The sequence below is a fragment of the Malania oleifera genome, unplaced genomic scaffold (assembly GCF_029873635.1).
Source record: "Malania oleifera isolate guangnan ecotype guangnan unplaced genomic scaffold, ASM2987363v1 ctg454, whole genome shotgun sequence".
Classification (NCBI taxonomy): Eukaryota; Viridiplantae; Streptophyta; class Magnoliopsida; order Santalales; family Ximeniaceae; genus Malania; species Malania oleifera.
In genome coordinates this window covers 31644-53198 of record NW_026651990.1, presented here as the reverse complement: position 1 = coordinate 53198, position 21555 = coordinate 31644, and the positions used below count along the sequence as shown (strand labels likewise).

At 35.4% G+C, this 21555-nt stretch overlaps 2 protein-coding genes across 2 annotated transcripts; one reads left to right on the top strand and one right to left on the bottom strand.

Moving 5' to 3' along the window:
• The first annotated feature begins 317 nt into the window (after window positions 1-317).
• Window positions 318-6921, top strand: LOC131147190 (glutamate receptor 2.8-like). Its single transcript, XM_058096959.1, has 5 exons — window positions 318-974; window positions 1080-2392; window positions 3500-3809; window positions 5385-5782; window positions 6115-6921. Exons 1-5 carry the CDS (start codon window positions 677-679, stop codon window positions 6592-6594), a joined length of 2799 nt encoding a protein of 932 aa, XP_057952942.1. The 5' UTR covers window positions 318-676; the 3' UTR covers window positions 6595-6921.
• On the bottom strand, window positions 6911-8336 carry LOC131147192 (apoptosis inhibitor 5-like protein API5). Its single transcript, XM_058096960.1, has 4 exons — window positions 8229-8336; window positions 8076-8141; window positions 7889-7992; window positions 6911-7413 (listed from the first exon to the last, which is right to left on the bottom strand). The coding sequence occupies exons 1-4, from the start codon at window positions 8307-8309 to the stop codon at window positions 7233-7235; spliced, it is 432 nt and encodes a 143-aa protein (XP_057952943.1). The 5' UTR covers window positions 8310-8336; the 3' UTR covers window positions 6911-7232.
• Between the last annotated feature and the right edge of the window lie 13219 nt (window positions 8337-21555).

The window sequence follows — 21555 nt, the reverse complement described above, 5'->3', positions numbered from 1 at the left end:
ACACATTTGGTATTTTATTTTTTCCTTCTTTTTTTTTTTGTTATCTGAGTCAGAAATAACTCAAATGATTGTTAATTATTTTTTTTACTATTTTTTCATTTTTTAAAAAATTAAAAATTATACCGGGCTTTCTTGAGGGTCAGGCCAGCATCAAATCGAGTTGACCCAGATTTTTATTTTTTTTACTTTCTTTTTGAATTTATTGCAGTGACTTCAGTGATAAAAAAATCCCAAGGTCCGTTTGACAGAAAAATTGGTCAAGGAAATCTGGAAGGGGATGGATATTATATCATCGGAAGTCGTTGATTCCAGCTGATACAAAATAAAACAACTACTTCAGGGATCAAAGATCCCAGTCTGCCCAAATCTTTGCATGCACTCGTCTTGAATTTCCTGACGCGTACAAGCCCAGTCCTAATTTCCTGCCATATAATACTTCCAATCCCGACTTCAAATTCTTCAACTTCCCCCTTATCCCCCTCATTGTTTACTTGGTCGACAACCCTGACTTTTATTCCCAAGCAGACCAAGTAAACTATTGGATTGGAATCTCTCTCTCATTCAATGAGATGTATATGTACACACACACAAATGCACCTCTATATATGTATTTTTAAAGGGCACCTTTCAATTTTCAATTAGCATATGAGAATCGAGTTACTAAGTTGGAGCCAAAATGCCTTTCCTATTCACAACCGTTAGAACAGCTCCAAAAGCTTGGTTTCTGTTTTCTAGAGTGATCTCCATTGTTCTAATTCTTTCCCATGGATTGATCACTCCTGCAGAATCCAACAATGATGAATGGCACATGAACATCGGTGTGATAGTTGATGCCAACTCCCGTTCTGGCAAAGAAGAAACAACAGCTATGCTGATAGCAGCTCAAAACTTCAACAAAAATGCATCGAACAATGGAAAGCTGTTTCTCCACTTTCGAAACTCCAGCGGAGACCCCCTTAAAGCAGCATCTGCAGGTACCATCATTTTTCCTCCCTCCACAATCACAAAACAATGATGGTGTGTGTGAGTGTGTGTTAAATTTGACTGATATTTATGGAGTTTTTAATTAATGGGTGCAGCCGATGAGCTTATCAAAGAGAAGGATGCACAAGTGATCATTGGTATGGACACATGGCAGGAAGCAGCTTTGGTAGGTCAGGTTGGGAACCGAGCTCAAGTCCCAGTTATTTCCTTTGCTACAGCTTCCATTGCCCCGCCATTATCGCAACTCCGATGGCCCTTCTTGGTGCGAATGGCAAGCAACATCAAGGTTGAAATGAGATGCATCGCGGCTATTGTTCGCTCCTATGGCTGGCGACGGCTTGTAGTAATCTATGAAGATGACGCATACAGTGGTGATTCAGGAGCGGTGAGTCTTTTATCAGAGGCTCTTTGGGAGGTTGGCTCGGAGATTGAATGTCATTTGATTCTTCCACCGGTCTCCTCTCTTTCTGATCCAAAAGAGTTTGTTCATGAAAGGCTAGAAAAGTTGAGGACCACAAAACAGTCGAGGGTGTTTATTGTTCTTCGGTCCTCATTATCTCTGACGGCCCATTTGTTCAGAGAAGCAAAGAAGATGGGTCTCATGGGGAAAGACTCGGCCTGGATAGTGACAGACGCTATTACAAGCTTCCTGCACTCCTTTAACAACGCTGTTCATTTTTCCATGAATGGTGCATTAGGAACAAAGACCTACTATGAGAAGAATGATCCTTTTGAGGACTTCAGTTATCAGTTCCAGAAAATTTATCGGTCGGAATATCTTGAGGAAGATAAGTTCGAACCCGGTATTCATGCTTTAAGAGCATATGACAGCATTATCACAATTGCACATGCCATGAAGAAATTAGCTAGTAATAAGTCTAGTAATTCAAAGATGTTACTGCAAACTATACTGTCAAGCAATTTCCCTGGTTTAAGCGGGAAAATCAACTTTAAACTGGGTGAATTATCAGAGCCCCCATTATTCAGAATTGTAAATGTAATTGGAAACGGGTACAAAGAGCTCGACTTTTGTTCACCCAAGTCCGGGTTCTTGGAGAACCTTGTTATTGAAGGAAAGGAAGATGGAAGCCGTAATGCTGGTGGCACCACCGAAATGGTGACTGGGTTGGTGAATTGGCCAGGGGATCTAAACCGTGTTCCAAAAGGTTGGGCAATGCCTACTGATGCACAGCCGCTGAAGATTGGAGTTCCGGGCAGATCATCCTTTGAGAACTTTGTGAAGGTTGATCGAACGAAGACTGCCAGTGATCAGACTAAATATTCTGGTTTCTGCATCGATATATTCGGGGAAGTGGTGAAACGTTTGGAGAAAAATTATGCTCTGCCTTTTGAATTTTCCCCTTTCGATGGCACCTACGATGCCCTAGTTGATAATGTCTATAACAAGGTAATGGTTTTTCTATCACGAACCTCTACTTCGAAGTAACTATTGAATCATATCAATGTGAAGATTATCAACTGCTAAAACAAAGTCGTGCGCATTTCTTGTTCACATAGATTTATGCTTTAAAGATTTAGTAGACCTTTTTCTGCTATCTTCTTAGCAATCTAACCGTCCAATTCTTTCTTTCTTGGCAAAGGGTTAGGTAGGTAGGGGAATGATCACTATGGGTGGCATGGATCGTTAGCTCCCCGTTTAGATCGGGTTTGGGTTTAAGAGGAGGTGATCCATTTATAAAGTAATCGACCTGAACTCAACCCATTTTATAAATGGGTTTGACAGGTTTGGGTCGGATACTCACCAGATCACCTATTTACATTTTAAAAAATAATATATTATAATTTTTATTTTTATTTTTATTTTTAGACTTTTAGATAAATAATATTTTATAGTTACAAGTTATATAACTAAATTTGTTGAAAATTTAAAAAAGAAAAAATGATACATAACACAAGTGATTGATTATATTTATATTGGTTTTCTTTTTTAAAATTTTAAATATTTTTTTTTCAAAAAAATTAAAGAGATGTACTATTTTTCAAATTATTTTATTTTTTGTTAAGATATTAATTAATAAAACAAATGACTAAATGAGTGCTATTTAAAAAACATTAAATCAACTAAATTATATTTTTAAACGATTGTTTGATAGGTACCCATTTATGATCTATTTATTAAACGGATGGATTTTGAGTTTATAGATTATTTACCGGATAATAAATGGGTCAACCTAAATCTAAACTCATTTCTGACCCATAAATCCGTTTTGCCACCCTAAGGATGAAGCCAAATTTGACCCACACGGCTGCGGCAAGAATTCCTGATGTTTCCCTGAAACTTCTCAATTCCTGAGCTTCAAAAGCTACTCTGCAGGAACTTTCTCATAGTTAGTCTTATTTTAATTGACCAGTTCCTTATGACACATTGACATAGTGGGTCTTTTGAATAGTCAATTTGTGCTATATAGCTAGCTTGTGGACTGTAATGGAGCTTGCCTCGTCTTTTGTTTTAATGATTGTCTCTGATAGACTCCAAACTTTTCCGTCACACTAGACTTTTGATGCTGTTGTCGGAGATGTGACGATCCTAGCTGAGCGGATGGAGCTTGTGGAGTTTACTCAGCCATTTTCTGAGTCCGGTCTGTGGATGATCGTCCCGGTGAAATCAGAATCACGTAAGGCATGGATGTTCTTTAAGCCTTTCACTTGGGAAATGTGGCTAGTAACTGCTGCCATCTTGATATACACAATGATCGTAGTCTGGTTCTTGGAGCATAGAACCAATCCGGATTTCAGAGGCCAATGGAAAGATCAGCTTGGCACAGCACTTTGGTTCACCTTCTCCTCCCTTTTCTTTGCTCACGGTGAGTATTTACTTCAGGAAATTAACTATAAAAACTAACACAATTTCTTGATTCTTAGTGTAGCAATTTGGAGGCCAACATTCCAACTCTGTCACCTCCCTAGTCCAGCCAGCCTACGTAGAGCCAAATGGAGGTCATATTTATGTAATGCACTACACTGCCATTAGTCCATGCATCTTGACCTGTGACAATCATTAACTCAGTAATTGATATTTTAACTCCTAAGATGCCCACTTCGTTGGTGAAAGAACTCTTTTCCTTCTCTTCTTTGATCATTATCTCACTTGGCTGGGATATTTGCTCAAAATTTCAATTTTAGGACTGATCATACCATAGGAAGAGAGAAGTTAGCACACCCCCTGCATGGGGCGGGGAGGTGTAGGGTAAAAGCCCACTCCTTATGGGCTGGGCCTGGGTTTTAATAATATTAGAAAATGCTGTAGATAAAGGGGAAAAAAAGAAGTGTCCCGGTCTCTCTTTTTTTTTTTTTTTTTTTGGGTAAGAGAAGGTGGTTCCTCCTTTCGTAATTTTATCAATAACTCTCACTTATGGCGGAGGAATTCATGGAAACAAAATGACACTTGGGGCTTACATAATAATAAAATAAAAAACATCTCATATAAACCTATACCAATACCAAAAGAAAACTAACTAAACATATCTCATATAAGTCGTATTTATCTTATTCAATCTATATAAACCTTTGATAAGTTTACAAAGTTGACCACTATTTGTAAACAAATTATTCCTCCCTATGGTACCTTGTCAAGCCATCGCATCTGCCACTTTATTCCCTTCTCTATAGAAATGATTTATAGAAAAATCTACTTCCTCCAATACACCAATAAGTTGCTCCCAAAAATCTCACAAATATCATAAATAGCATTTACTCGATTTTATCCAATTTACTATAATATTCAAATCACATTCAATGTCAATACTAGAATGGTCCAATTGTTTGTAAAGTTTTATTCCTTCCATCACTGCTCTCAATTCAGTTTCATTATTAGAATAAGAACCAAAATATTTTAAAAAATCAAAATAAAAGAATTTGTACAGTCTCTAAGAAGGCCACCACCACCCACCGGTGCTGGGTTCTCCAAGCTGCTCCCATCCAAATTTAGTTTCAACCTCCCTTACCTCGGTTTTAGTCATCTCACAACTTATATAGCTTTATTCTTTTTATTCACAATCTGCACCTCCAGATTTTGTAAAATCCGAACATCAGCATCATTTAAATGAGCCATAACTGTCATGTTTTCACTCAAAACCTTCACCCAATTCTTAATGGACAGCCACACATATGTACTACTCTCCAATTTCCCCTCTATTCTAGCCACACATTTCCTTTTCCACAACCTTCAAACCAATTGCCTTTACTAGGAAGGAAATAACAGAGAAGCTAGATGTTCATTCGATAAATTTGGTCATGCTGCCCACAACTGCTTTTCATTTTGGGATCCCTAAGATCCAACATTTTGAGTAACATGTAGGATCGTGGCATTAAGATGTGGCAAAATTGCTTAATTTGTTCCTGGGTTTAGTTATTTATTAAACCATTGTTTCATTCTACAGGGCAAAGAATTAACGGCAACCTCACCCGAGCAGTAGTAGTGGTGTGGCTTTTTGTTGTATTGATCTTAACATCAAGCTACACGGCCAGTCTCAGCTCAATGCTCACTGTTCAACGATTAGAACCAAATGTGACAGACATCAATTGGCTGAGGAGTTCACACCAGAAAGTTGGTTGTGATGGCGATTCATTTCTAAGGAAATACCTTGAGAATGTGCTTCATTTCAGTACACACAACATCATGAACATTAGCGCTGCGTACAGTTATCAAGCAGAGCTCAAAAAACGAGACATCGCAGCCGCATTCCTTGAAGTCCCACAAGGGAGAGCTTTCCTCAATCAGTACTGCGAGGGCTACACTGTTACCAAACCCTCCTACAAATTTGGAGGACTGGCCTTTGTAAGTAGTAACTTCAGAACTTGTGCCTCTCAATTTCCCCATGCTTAAAAAATTTACCTTCCTAAACGCTTGTGGTTCTAGAGAAGATAGGGGGCTGAACCCGTGCCTCTTGACTGAAAATTTTGCCTCAAGAAACTATTCTTCATTCCACATCAAAAAAAAGGGGGACCGTTAAATTTTGTGCTTACTGTGCTATCTTTCCAAGCTCTTTAAGCCTAACAATTTGGTTTGTTCTGTCTCTTCTGTAATGTAGTATTTCTCTGCAATTAAGAAAGATCTATTCATTTACAGGGACTTAATTCACAGAATCTAAACTCTTGGTTTGCATGCAGGTATTCCAGAAAGGGTCTCCCATAGCACCTGATGTCTCCAAAGCCATACTAGACATGTCTGAAGATGGTACGCTGAAGAAACTGGAAGAATTCTGGCTTTCCCCGACAACAGTGTGTTCAGCGGCCATGAATTCCACCAACAACGAAAGCTTGGGCCTCCAGAGCTTCTGGGGTCTCTATGTAATCTCTGGAGGCACTTCCACTTTCTGCCTTCTTCTATTCTTTGTTCTGTTATTAAAGAAGTTCAGCAGGTCACAAGAGTCATCTGAGGGCAACCTAACTCCAAGCGACAAGAGTGTATGGAACAGAGCCAAAAGACTTGCACAATACTTCGATGAAGGAAATGTTAAGACTCCCGGAAGAATGACTCCGGCTGTTGCTCAGTCCGAAGTTGATGAATGGGAATATGTGACTGCCGCTACACCAGAGCAACCTCAGGCTTCTCACTCTGACATTGAATATATACAGCCGCCTCCTTGAAAAAGACTAGGTATAAGACTTGCTCATCTACCTATATTGAAATGCACAGCCTAAAAAGGTTCATGGAGTCCACATCTTTCAGCTGAGCATGTCCAAACATGCTTTGTTCTTGCAGGAAAGGTCTCAGAATTGCATGTGCAGAACAAGGGTTTCTGAGAGATTAAATTGGATATCGTGATAAAATTATACCCCCTCCTCCAAATGCACGGACAATGTATCTTTAGCATGATGGATTATTTTAAATTTGTAACTGTAAAGACCCAAAAAACCCTGACCACAGTCGAATAAGCCATCTTAAAAAAATTACAAGCATAAATTTTCAGTGGATTTGGTCATCTTCATTAACTAAATGCTTGTATGATGTTTTTCAAAGTGTAATGACTTAAAATGAAAAACGTAGAAAAGAGTGAACAATATCAGTGTTGATCTCTTTTATAGGCCGGGAGCTAAACAAGCTAAACAATAATTTCATTTAGTAGTCCACAATGAATCTGAAACTCTCCGGCTTCCTCTATTTAACTCAAAATTTGTTGGAATAAAGAGGAAAAGGTAGATAAAATCAGTGACTTGCTTCTTCCAGATCACATTTTGACTCAAAAGAGTCCTAACTGTTCTGTCACTGCAAGTTGGAAGTAAAGCTACCGGTAGCCTCTTCCACGTCCACCCCAGCCCCTGCCCCTGCCTCTTGCTGTACCACTTCTCCCAGATAAACCTTCAAAGGCCCGATTAACAAGCTGGTTTTGCAAACCACCAGCACCACGTCCCTTCTTTGATGCAATATTTCCTGAACCATTAGAAGCAGTAGCAGATCGTTTCCCTCTGCCAGACAAGCAAAAAAATAAGAATAGTAATCGAGAAAAATAAGAATTTATTTCTTCTGAATAAGCTCTGTTCTGCCAGCATGAAAATACACACAAATTAAAATCAAGATCACATATTTCCCACTATGCTAAAATGTGCATGAAGAGCATTTTATTAAAATTTATAAATAAAATCGGGTACTACGGCTGAAACACAGGGGTAAACAAAAGCAGCATGTAGCTGCAAACTACAAAGCAACAATTAGTTTTAAATGAAAACATTCAGCAATGAAAACATAAGACCCCCCATTTTCCCAAGAAACATAAACAATTGCTGCTAATTGAAATCTCGTGGTAATCAGATAGGTCAAGGATAGCAAAATTTTCAAGTCCCAGGAAATTAATTTCAGAAAGGAAACCAAAACTAAAACCATCATAGTCATAATTATAAAAATAGAATGAATATAGAGGAGATGAAGTGGCTGTCATCATACCCAGTTGCAGGAGTAGTTGAAGGCACAGAAGCTTTCACAACCTCTTTCCAGGATAGATTGATGCCCCTATCCCCAATGAATGAAGGTGATTTTGAATGCAACGGCTGATTTCAAAATCAGAGGCAATTAGTTCAAGTACATACACATGTATTTACTATTTTCTAGTCATCAATTTCATTCCATTCACCTGCGTCATTGCCAGAATATTATTGCAGGTCCGCAACCCAGTTGTAGCATTCTGCTTTTGAGTTTTCTACGAATTATGAAGAATAGAATTCGTCAAGTAACATTGCTAAACAAAATTTCTTAAATTAGGTTGTGTCCTCAGTAAGGAACTCACAATGCTATCCTTTGCCTCATCAGTTTTAGCGGCTGCCATTGCTTTGTTGTGATCAGCCTTTCCCTGGGTCAATTTCTTCATAGTAGCCCTAGCTAGCTCCTCAACATTATTCAACCTGCATTATCCAATATTACATTATCTAAATCATGTATTTAAAGGAAAACTCCGTAAAAAAATATCATGTGTATGTGTGTGTGCGCGCGCGCGTATGTATATGTTGAAAGAAAAATGGGACATTCTAAAGCAAATAATGCAATTATGTGCAAAATTTAAGCATGTTAAGTATTAACTTTCTTAATATTATCTTCCAGAGTTTATAAATTTGACCAATTCTACTATCCCACAAAATAAGTCCATTAAAATAGTTGCATTTCTTGGATAGGGTGCTTAGCAGGAAAGGCTTTGGAGTTAGGTGGCGGAATTGAAGAAGAGGGTGTCTATTCTATCTAATACTTATTTTTTAGTAGTTATTGATGGGCACCCTAAAGATTAGTTTACTTCTACTAGAGGAGTGAGGCAAAGAGGATTTTTTATCCCCCTTTCAATTTGTTCTTGTGCTAGATGTGTTAAGAGTAGACTGATAGATAAGACTGTTAATAGCAGTTGTGAGGAATATTAAGGTAAGAAGTTGCAGTGTTCACATTTGCAATTTGCATATAACATGACTATTTTCTTAGATGATCATTGACTATGTTAACATTCTCATTATTTCGCAGAATTGTTAGAGGGTCTCTGATTTCGAAATAATTTGGGGAGGAGTGGTGTTGGACCGATTAATGTTTGCCCTGAGAGGGTTTTGGAGCTGACCTCCCTAACTAGTTGTGGTATTCTAGAGTGCCCTTTGATCTATTAGGAGTATGACAGGTAAGCCTCATTCATCAGCTTTCTAGGATCCAATGGTGTCTAAGATGGCTAAGAAGTTGGATGGTTGGAAAGGAGCATTGTTTTCTTTAGGTGGTAGAAGTACTCTCATTTAGATCAGCCTTCCTAATATTCTTGTTGGCCTAACAAGGCTTACAATTCTTATTTTGATGATAACAAATCATGATGTGTTTAATATGGTTTAAGTGAAAGTTTTTCAGGAAAAAGGCAAAGCTTAAAGGTAATGACAAAGTTCAAAATGATGATAAAGTTTATGGATCAAAAAAGATCTTGAAGAGCATGAGAATTAAAGATAACTTGATGAAATCTCAAAGAAAAGATTAGAATCTCAAAGATGATAGAAGAACAAGGACTTACTTGAAGATCAAAGGAATAAAGTTTTAAGGATGTTTGTATGTAAGTACTTCAAGTTAATTTCAAGTATAAACTGAATTGAAACTCTCATAAAATCAAAAGAAACTTAGAAATATATTTTTAGAAAAACCCTAAAGTATGTTTTTCAAATAAAAAAAAAAGGGGGTTTCAAAAAGAAAATATTTTTTTAAAAACAGAAGGGCCAGACGACTGACTTCATGTGGCAGGCGACTGCCCAAATTAAATGAAGAATTTTCAAAGAGGCAGTAGGGTGCCAGGCCTGAACATAGCCAGACGCCTGGGTGGTCATGCCAGGCGACTACTTGGGTTCTAGCAAGCGACTGCCAGTGTTCTGTGTTTTAAGTTTCTTATATGACAAGCGACTGCCAGGTCGTGGCAAGCAACTGTCACTCGAACGTTGGTTTAAAATTTTCCAACGGGAATATTTTTTAAATGAATTTTATGGGCACTACTATTTTGAAAAACTTAGGGATTACTTCAAGGAAATTTTGGGGATAAGGAATTACTTTTAAAACATCTATAAATAGCCCTCAATTTCAAAAATTTTATACACCAAGAAATTTCCAGCAATCAAAGTTCTCAAAAAGCTTTCAAGCTCTCTTGTGTTCTTCCAACTTCAAATACTGAGTTGCTGCTGATTCAAACTCCGAAGTAATGCTTTTAAAGTCTGAATCTTTTAATACTTGAAAGATATTTGGTGATCTAAATTCAGTATTGAGCTTCAATCCTTTTATACTTGATTTACTTTGAAGTATACTTGTGCTGAATGTTATACTAACCAACTCTATTGTGAGAGTATTTTCTTGTACACAAATTTTTCTCTATCTTGGTTCTTGTTTATAGACGATTCAAGGTTGTAGAATCATTGGATCAAACGAGGGAATATCGTTTGGAGAGGCAGGCTTTAGCTTAAAGGAAGGAGTGATTGTAATTGGTATTGTTCCACCCGTCAACGGAACTGAACTAGTGAATCATTTGGTGCTTTGCCAAAGGTGAGGACATAGGCTAGGTATAAGCCGAACCTCGTAAAACTTTGTGTCTCTCTTTTCTTCCTTACTCTTTATTTTTCAACAATACTTACAACCTGCATGTATACTTTAAATTGTTAATTCTGAGTGTATGGTTGTTAAATAGATCGGAGGATAATTTGTTTTGGCTTGATCAGCATTGATTACGGAAACCGAAAGGGACTACATTGGTTGATCATCATAAACATATTAATCTGAAAGTTTGTTTAAAAACTAAACACAAAGAAGAATTGTGAGTTTGAAACAAACAAAGGGCTTACATAAATTTAGCGTGCTTTACAATTTATTATAGGGCTATTGATATAAAGATCAAGATTTTGATTATCTTGTTGATTGGTTGTAGTTGAATTGATTTTGTATTTACTTGTTGTGATTGTTGAAAAATAAAGTGTTAAAATTGAAATATTTTTAAAAATCCAATTCACCCCCCCCCCTCTTGAGAAGCCTTCCTAATTTCAATTATATTGTACTTTTTATCTTTTTCTATGAATCTGAGAAAGATAGGTTAAAAAACTAGAGAGGAATATGAGGTATTTTCTTCAGTCAGGCATAGGGGAGAGGAAAGATCATTTGGTAAGGAAGGAGGTGGTGTGTAGGCCAAAGAAGGTGGATTGGATCTTGGTTTGGTGTCTAAAAATGCTTCCTTGTTGGCTGTAGACACCCTATTTTTGCCCAAGGCCCAATATATTATTATTATTATTATTATTATTTTCCTATATTATGACTAGTACTTTATTATTATTACTATTATTTTACTATTATTATTATTATTATTATTATTATTTTGCTATTATTATTATTATTATTATTATTATTATTTTTATAACTATCATTATTACTATTATTATTATTATTATTATTATTATTATTATTTTGTTATCATTATTATTTTTAGCATTTTTATTATTATTATTATTATTATTATTATTATAAAAAGAAGAAAAAATAAAAAAATGAAAGATTTTTAGGGTTTTAGCGGGAGAGAGCCTATTTATAGGCTCATTCTCACAAGCCAAAAGGGGGCCGAGGGTGCAGCACAACCAACCGCGCCGGGGTTGGGGGCCAAAAGAAAAAACCAAGCTCCTATTTTTTTTCTCTTCTAAAGTCCAACGCAGGTGCATGGGCAGAGCCATAGGAAACCGAAAAAAAAAAAAAAAAAAAAAATTCTGCCTCTTCCTTCTTCTTTTTCTTCTTCCCGTGCACCAGACAGCCGCCCCTCACCCCTCTCGTCCATTCTCCACCTCTCCAGAACCGCCACCACCCAGCCGAACTAGAGCCCACGCACCAGCAGGCCCACCACCATAGCAGCCTGAGCTATTGCTCTGCTACGCCGCCAGCCCCTGCAACCGCACCTCCTCTGCAACTCCGGCCAGGCATCCCAGGCGCATAGCCAAGGGCCATCTCCGGCGAGACCCACGAACCAGCAGGCCACCCGAAGACTAGCCAATCCGAGAGCAGCCACCATGAGCACCGGTAGCAACTCTCCAGCCCTTTGTTCCAGCCACGCACAAGCAGGCCCGCCACTATAGCGGCCTGAGCTCCTGCTCTGCTCCGCCTCTAGCCACCGTCAGCAGCAACACACTCCACAAACCGTCTCTCCGGCAACACCTCACTACTGGAACCCGAAAGTCCTCCACGGTCGCCTGTAATTATAGCAGCAGCCGCCTCCTTATCCGGCCTCGATCCTAGCTCCGGTCACCTTTCCTTGCTGTCCTCCACCGCCGTCGTCGTCTCCGGCAGCCCTTGCTGTCGTCGCCGCTTCCAGCCGCAATTCTCCGGCGATACTCCCTCTGTAAGTCCCTCTGTAAACACATGTATATTTATGTTTATATGTATATATATACCATACTAGTATTATTGTTATATATTATTGTTAATAATATTATTATTTGTATATTATTAATAATAATATTATTATCATGTGAATATCATTATTAATAATGTTGTTATATTATTTGTATATTACCATCAATAATATTATTATATGGTTTGTATATTATTTTTAATATTGTCATTATATTGATTATAAGGGTATTGTTATTATGTTGATTGTATTTGTATTAATACTGTATGATTTATATATTATTATTAGTCATATTGTTATGTAGTTGGCTCATTATCATTAGCATTATTATTATATTAATTATATTAATATTATTACTATATTGTTTATATAGCATTATTGGTAAGATTATTATATAATTAGCATGTTACTATTATTGGTAATATCATTGTTAATTTATTAAGTATTACTATTAGATGAATTGTGTTAGTATAAATGTTATATTATTTGTACATTATTGGTAGTATTAAGTACATTGTTTATGTATAAATACAAGCATATTGTTTATTATTGTTAAAATATTATTATTATTATCGTCATTATTATAATTAGCATGTTATTGATATTTTTAGGGTTTGATTGCCTCTATATAGATTGTTTATTAATTTTAGGGTTACAAGTGTTTTCATATTATTATCACATTTTAACTTTAGGATTTGTTATGCCTCCAAATTATTAGTACATATTTTTTAGGATTTTTGATTTATTTCCATTTTATATGCACTTTGAACTTTTTAGGGTTTGATTATTTCCATATCATTGTATATTTATTTTTAGGTTTGTCTAAATGCTATAATTTCATCTTATTTGTTTCCATGTTTGTTTATATTTAACTTTTAGGGTTTGACCTATTGTCATGTTTCCTTTATTGTTAATATTAGAGTTTTGTTAGTGTTATGTCAAAGTTTTGATTATTTATAATCAGGGCTTTTGCCTATATTTGTTAGGATATATTATTATCGTATTGTATAGTTATTAAAATTATGATATATATGTATTATTAGTCTAGTAGTATTATTATGGTATAATATTAATATTTACGTGTTATGATACATATAAATATTAAAGTGGTATTATAATATTGTATTGGTATTTACGTGTTATTAATATTGTGAGATATATATGTGTTATTATTATAGTAGTATTATTATTATAGGTAATGTATTATCATTATAATATATCAGGGCTATTATTATCACATATTTCTGGAATTTTCAACTATATCCTATGTTTATATTTCGTATTGCGGTATCCATTATTTCTAGTATTTTGATATTATTTTAGTAAGTATTTTTATGTGGGTATATCACTATGATTTTAATGTAGGGTATGAGCTTTTGGGCTTCACGTGCCTTAAGCTCTGAGGGAATATATGTGTATATATTACATTTATTTATTTATTTATTTATTTTTTATGTTTATTTATAAATTCATAAAAGTGGTAATTTAAAGACTTTTTAAATTAATTTAGGGATAATTCTAAATTAATTAAGTACCGTTCGTAAGAACGGGCGCATAGGGGGTGCTCGTACCTTCCCCTCGCGTAACCGAACTCCCGACCCAAGCTCTGGTAATGTAGACCCATTCTACCCCTAACGGGGTAGTAATCATATGTTCTAACCACACTAAAGGTTAGTGGGGACTCCGACATTCCTATTTTTCCTTGAAAATCTAAAATTGATTTTTATTTTGCCGCCCGTGGCACACGCACTCCGGGACGTCGCGACATTGGCTAAATGGTTGCACGGGTTTCCCTTGGAGATTGATTTCCACAGTTTATCCTTCTTTTTCGTCCTCTTACAAAACTCTTCAATTGGGTAATCGTATCACATCTTGGGAAGATGTTTTGGTGTTTTTTTTTTCTTTAGGAGGGGAGGGGGTGTCATATTCTTCCTTTACTCAAATCTTTCGTCTTTCTTTGCCAATAACAGTGTGATTTCCTCATTTCTTATTCTCGATAGGGATTCCATTTCTTGAGACTTTCATTTTAGAAGGGTTTTGAATGAGAGAGAGGTGGAGGAGCTGTCTTCATTATTCTACAGTATTGGTTGCCTATCTCCAATAGGATAAAAATGTTTGTTTCACTAGTGGCCCTTAATAGAGTCAACACCAACAATCTGCTGCGTGTAGGAGGCATTCTAAAGCTCAGTTTCTGTATGTGTTTCAGGTGGACATAGAGAATGTGTCATATTTTTTTATTAACTGTTCTTCAGCTTGGAACTTGAGGAATACTTTTCTTGGGGTGCCTGGGTAAATGTGGTTTTTTTTTTCAAAGTCCATGGAAGATGTTGACTATTTCTTTTGCTGGTTTTGGGGAAGGCAAGGTTGTGGAGACGTGCTCTTTGCACTGTGTTAAGGGGAATTTGGGTGGAAAGAAATGCTATAATTTTTTCTTGTAAGAGATCATCAGTGGGATTTCTTTGGGAAAGGATTCAGGATTTGACTTCTCTTTGGGATTATAGCGCAGGCCGTTTCATGGGATGCTATTTTCCAAGGAGTAATCTGAAGCCTAGGGGCTTTATGAATTTAAGCTTACTTCTTTTCATCAAGACTTCTCTAGTAATTGAATAGTGAGCTTTAAATTAATTTGCATGGGCCAAGCAGCCCATGCCAAATAAAAGAGTGGGGCGCGGCACTCTTCAAAGGGAATTAGGATTTCTTTTAGGGTTTTGAAGTGTTATAAAAATGAGCTAGGGGCGGAATAAAGCAAGAGGACATGGCCATAGGAAGAGGAAGAAAAAGAAGAAGAAGAAGAAGAAGAAGAAGAGGAGGAGCAGCAGCAATACAACATCATCGACGCCTGCGCATTCAGTTTGATGAAGCCAATCGAACGGTGGTTTCTCATTTGATCAAATTGAAATTTTATTAGGTTGTTCTTGATTCATAATTTTAATTTTCACATTGGATTTTTATTTAGATCTTTTAAGTTTCGATTTTTATTTCTTGTATAGCCAACTTACTGCAGCAGCAGTAGGTTCGCCGGTGTTGTGTGATCGGTCTACTAGCTCAGCGAAATCTTACAATTTCAGTATCGATACCTGTTTATATATCTCTCTCCTCAGACCTTTTTCAAACTGTTGCACCTTTTTCGCCTCATTTGGAATAATGTACGGGGCAAAGTGAGATAGTTCAATGAACCTTACTGCGTACTGCTGCACCATTTGCTGTCCCTGCTTCAGATTCAGGAACCCCTCAATCTTAGCTTCCCTAGATGAGGTTGGAAAATACCTATCAAAGAATATCTCCTTAAATCGCTCCCAAGACATCTCCATAGGTATTGTCCCCTACTGTTTTAAGAGTTTCATTGTCGTCCACCATCTCTCGGCCTCTCCAGTTAGTTTATATGTAGCGAACAGCACCCTCTGCTCCTCAGTACACTGTAACACAACAAATACCTTCTCGATCTCCTGCACCCAGTTTTCAGCGATAGCAGGTTCAGGTCTTCCTGAGAAAGCCGGAAGATTCATCTTAATAAATTTCACAATCAAGCTGTCGTGGTCTGCAGATGAACTACCTAGCTCCCTAGAATTCCTAGCAATTTTAGCCATAACTTGTTGTTCCACGCTGCGTAAAACTACATCTAAATCACCGCCTGCAGCACCTAAGGGTCCAGCTCCCTCGTTTCCACTAGCATGGGCACTACTACCTCCAGGGTCCATCCTGAAAAACAAATAACTTAACTTAGAACCCTATCACCATAACATATCATTCAACTAGTACAATATCTCCTTAACTAATTCATCACTCCTGAACTTAATTCACGGTTCAATCCTGCAACCTAGATACTCAACCCGACAATAGTTTAACATGACTTTCCTGAAATCTTTACCCCAGGAAAATCACACAAACCACCACGGAAGTCTTGCATCAAGACTCCAAAACCAGACCTCAAATTCCTTTATCCTATACTTTAGTATTATTACTGCTACATTCTAGAGTCTACATAATCTAGCATCCTAGGCTCTAATACCAAACTATAACGACCTGCTTAACTTACCATATAATTAATCATATTTAATAAAGTCAACCCGAGCCCGTGGGTAACGGGGACACACCTTTCATACATAGCGGAAACCTAAGCAGCAATAAATATACATTACATTCTCCAAATCATAAAGTGCATAATACGGAGTTAACTACAATCCACAATAATATTGTATTGATATACAATCCCCAAAATATCGAAAAATATATCTAGGATCCCATAACAAAATCTTCCTAATCCTAGTTCAAAACTTACCCTCCTAGTGGGGTAACACAACTAACTTAACGGTGGCCTCAATTCGCCGGTCTTTCTGGATTTCCTAAAAATTATTTAAGCTAGGGTGAGACACCTCCTAGTAAGGGAAAATAAACTAAATATAGTTGTGTGGCAACATGAATATTTAATGTTATAATAGGTATACAATACATTTTGCATACTAAAAAACATTAATCATATCATATCTGCATAATCATATACTTTCATATTTCTAATAAATCGTAATGTTCATGAATTGTCTAATATAGCTAATAATACTGAAATTTACCTAGAATGTATAGCTAGCTAATGTCATGTATTACCCCCCATGACGGCTTGTGCAGCCTAAAGGCGGGACTCGACAATGGTTGGTCGACCACTGCCGAGTCAAAAATGTTTGTAAGTACGATGGGCTCACCACACCCTGGTCCAGACTGCCAAGTGGACGTCTAAAACTCTACACTGAAAGCCACATTGATTATTCATCTCCCACCCCCTTTACTAGTAGGGGCGGTTAGCATAAGTCTGAAATATAATAATTTAATCTGTATAACTACGGTACCATGCTCCTAAAACTTAATTGAACTATCATCCGGGTTATGATAATATATAATACATGATAATATATAGTTTAATGTAAATAGATTGATAGAATTTTCTGTAATATCATAAATACATACAACCTTGCACCGATTACTTTCACATTTGCAGCCTTGCGTCGAGCATTTTATAAATACGACCTTGCACCAAAATCATACATAATACACGGCCTTGCGCCGGCTATCAATCACGACCTTGCGCCAAACATTTCATACATAATGATATGAATAAACATGTTATTTATCATGTATTATAAAATCTTAATATACTACATTATTCAATAATTTCTGAAAACATACTTTATCTGTAAAATTGTCTTAACATAATACTTTTCACATAAAATAATATTCATGCCACACAATGCTAAATAAGACCATATATTCTATACTGAAATCATATTTTCTAGCATTCACTAAAAAAAATCAAGGTATCAGTGACGAATAAAATCCGTCACTAATAGTCATAAATTCATCGCTAATAGTATTAGTGACGAATTTATGAGTATTAGTGACAGTTTTCAAATAGTTGCTATGTGTGCCATTACTACTAACTTTGAGTGACAAATATAATTTTCGTCACTATTAATGGAGTATTAGTGACGAATTTAATCTATCACTAAAACCCTAACACCGTCACTATATAGTATATAACGGCTCAACTCAAATTCATCACTAATAGTAGGGGTATTAGTGACGAATTATAAATTCATCACTACTGGTAGGGTATTAGTAACGACTTAGATATTCGTCACTACTAGAATGATATTATTGACGAATTAGAAATTCGTGACTACTAGTATGGTATTAGTGACGAATTAGAAATTCGTCACTACTAGTGTGGTATTATTGGCGAATCAGAAATCGTCACTAATAAGAGCGGTATTAGTGACGAATTACAAATTCGTCACTAATAGTAGGGTATTAGTGATTAATTTGAATCCTTCACTAATAATTAGAAAAATTACTTTTATACTAATTTTATTTAATCATGAATTCTTATATAAAAATCTATAATTACATTTTCGAATATATAAACTGAAACCATTATTGCTACAAAATTCGTAAATCATTCAAATTTTTGAATTTAAATACAAATTCAATTAAAATGAAGAAATAACATATGTTCAGATAACAAAAAATATTTAAAAATATTTAAAATTCAAATAAAAATACTAATATAAATTCAAATTAAAATACAAAAACTCCATTTGTTCAAATAACAATAAAAATTATAAAGAAATAGTCAAAAGTTGCATCTCATGACTGTAGTGCATGCATGCATGGCATCATGTTAATGATAGCCGCGAATCCTACAAATTAAGAGTCATTAAAAAAAAATTACTATACCAAATTGAGGAGAGCTGATGCTAAGTATAATCAGGAAAAATAATTATATAATATAACAAATTGACAAAGATTTCATAATCATACATATTACATAATTTGTACGGTAGTAATATCAATAATGAAAAATGTAACGTTGCGTTCAAAAGCATAGATTTCGAACATTTGAATGGATTTGGACAAATTTTAATACAATTTAATATTACATTTTATTTAAATTCAATGTAAATTCAAGTCCAAAGTGTCTCGAAACACGAGGAGCATAAAATTATATTAAAATTTATTAAAGTTTATTTAAATCTAAACTTAAGATGTAAAATGCATGCTCTGGAATGCAGCATGAGATTAGTTTATGGGGGATTTGCACAATGACTCAATGAGGTATTAGCATAGCATGGGGAAGGGGATACAGTGAATAAATCCAGTCGGGGACACGTGTCCAATTAGCATGCTTTACTGTTTCGTAGACAAGCATTATTCCACTTTTTTTTTGTTCTTTTCTACAGTGACATTGCAACTCATATGTCCAGAAGAATCCCTAATTATGTCTTTTTTCAAATGATTATGAAAGTGATGCTCCCTGTGAGTTATGTATATATTCAACTTATGCATTTTTAAAATTTTCAAATCCTCAACCAAGTGTATATAATATTTTCAATGATTTCAGCACGGCAATGAATGCTTTAACCTTACCGGACGAAAAACATATAAATGAATGTCCGTTCTAAATGAACTAAGTCTACATTGCCTTATTTATTATGATTCCTAAGTTTCACTCATCCTTTCAAAAATAGTTTGACATTAAACTAAGCCTATCTTTTGTTTAGGACTTTGGAAAATTTTAACACAATTTCGGCAGCATGTCGTCTGTAAATTAGATGTTTTCCTATAAAACCTGCACCTGATAGGTTGAAATTAATCATTTATAAGAAGTTGAAGGTACACGAGAACCTATATCCAGTACCAGCATGCAATACACATCAACTGCATCCGCCATGCAGGAGGCATTCTAGACTAGCATGAAATCATGTAGCATATTCATGATAGTAATCCATGCAACCATATCTTAAATTCATAATACGAACAGCAGAGAACAATGGATAGTATTGAGTTCAGTGTGGTATTGTTATTCATTTAGGTATTTAGACATGAACGTTATGAGATGATGTGAGCATTTAATTTAAATGATTATGAAAGTGATGCTCCTTGTGAGTTATGTATATATTCAACATATGCGTTTTTAAAATTTTCAAATCCTCAACCAAGTGTATATAATATTTTCAATGATTTCAGCACGGTAATGAATGCTTTAAGCTTACCGGATGAAAATCATGTAAATGAATGTCCGTTCTAAATGAACTAAGTCTACATTGTCTCATTTATTATGATTCTTAAGTTTCACCCATCCTTTCAAAAATAGTTTAACATTAAACTAAGCCTATCTTTTGTTTAGGACTTTGACAAATTTTAACGCAATTTCGACAGCATGTCGTCTGTAAATTGGACGTTTTCCCATAAAACCTGCACCTGATAGGTTGAAATAGATCGTTTATAAGAAGTTGAAGGCGCACGAGAGCTTATATCCACTACCAGCATGCAATACACATCAACTGCATCCGCCATGTAGGAGGCATTCTAGACTAGCATGAAATCATGTAGCATATTCACGACAGTAATCCATGTAACCATATCTTAAATTCATAATTTAAATAAAAATTGTTATCTCGAGTCATCTAATAATATGCTCGTTGAAAAGCTTTTAAATGACTTAAACATATCTTGAAAAATCGATGTGAGACCCAAATAGACATGAATCTGCTTTGCCACTATCGTACTATATACAAAATAACATGCTTCCAAATCATCTGGGTATTGAAGTAACTAATGAACTGAGACACATATGTTCTATTATCATATGCGTAAAACTGAAAATTAACATAGTCTATGAGGTTCCCATAACTCTTCCACAGAGCCAAGTAATGTTTCTGAACTTCGTTATCATCAAATGGAGCTATAGAAGCAAAAGAGATTACCCCATTCTTCCTAAGGGTTGCTATGAGCTGCCCTATGCACTGAGCAAAAGTTTTAGGATCAGCTTTAAAATGCTACTTTGACATTCGAATGTTTACCCTTGATGGAAGAAACATGGGAGGGGCTGAGATCATCTAAATCCCAGAAGATGCTTAAGTTTCCATTTGTTGGACGAGGAGAAGATAAGGCAGTGTAATCAATGGCGAAGGAGAGAATGAAGTGTAATTGGACTTGTGGGTTAATGGGTACGTCTGAAAATGTGACATGTTTGAACTCAACTCCTATGTATTCACTGAAGACACCGGAGGTGTTGGGTGCTATCTGGGTTGATGAAGAGGGAAAGGTATACAATAAAAAAAAAAAACAAAAAACAAAAAAAACTCACTAATTGATTAAGATTTTATATAGCAAATGGCAATTTAGAAATTATAATAAATTATTAATATTTTCCTAAGAATTCATATACCAAGATTTTTATTTAAAAAAAAAAAACAATGAAAAAACATCTTATTATGTAAATATTAAAATTTCAATTTTTTTCAAAAGGTTAATCAGAGCATTAGTGTCATAATCTTTTTTATTAAGATTTTTCACGTCCATAAGTCCTATATTTATATGGTGTTATAATAATATCTCATATTAATGTTTGTATTTTATAATTTTTAAACAAGGTGTTAATTTTTATAAATAACTCTGAATATTCACACTTTAATGTTGGTAAACTAAATTATGACAATATATTATTAACTCATCTTGAAAATATATCTAAAGTTTATTGAAATTATAAAAATATTTTACACATTATTATTTACATAAAATTACATGCAATACATATGACCTTCCAACTAGCATTGAACTACTTCTTAAAGAATAAAAGAAAATTTTGATAGTCCTTAAAGTGATAAATATGTAATGTTAAGTTTACCTTTATATTAAATAGAAATTTCACGTCTCAAAACCTACATTTTAACTCCATTGAGACCCT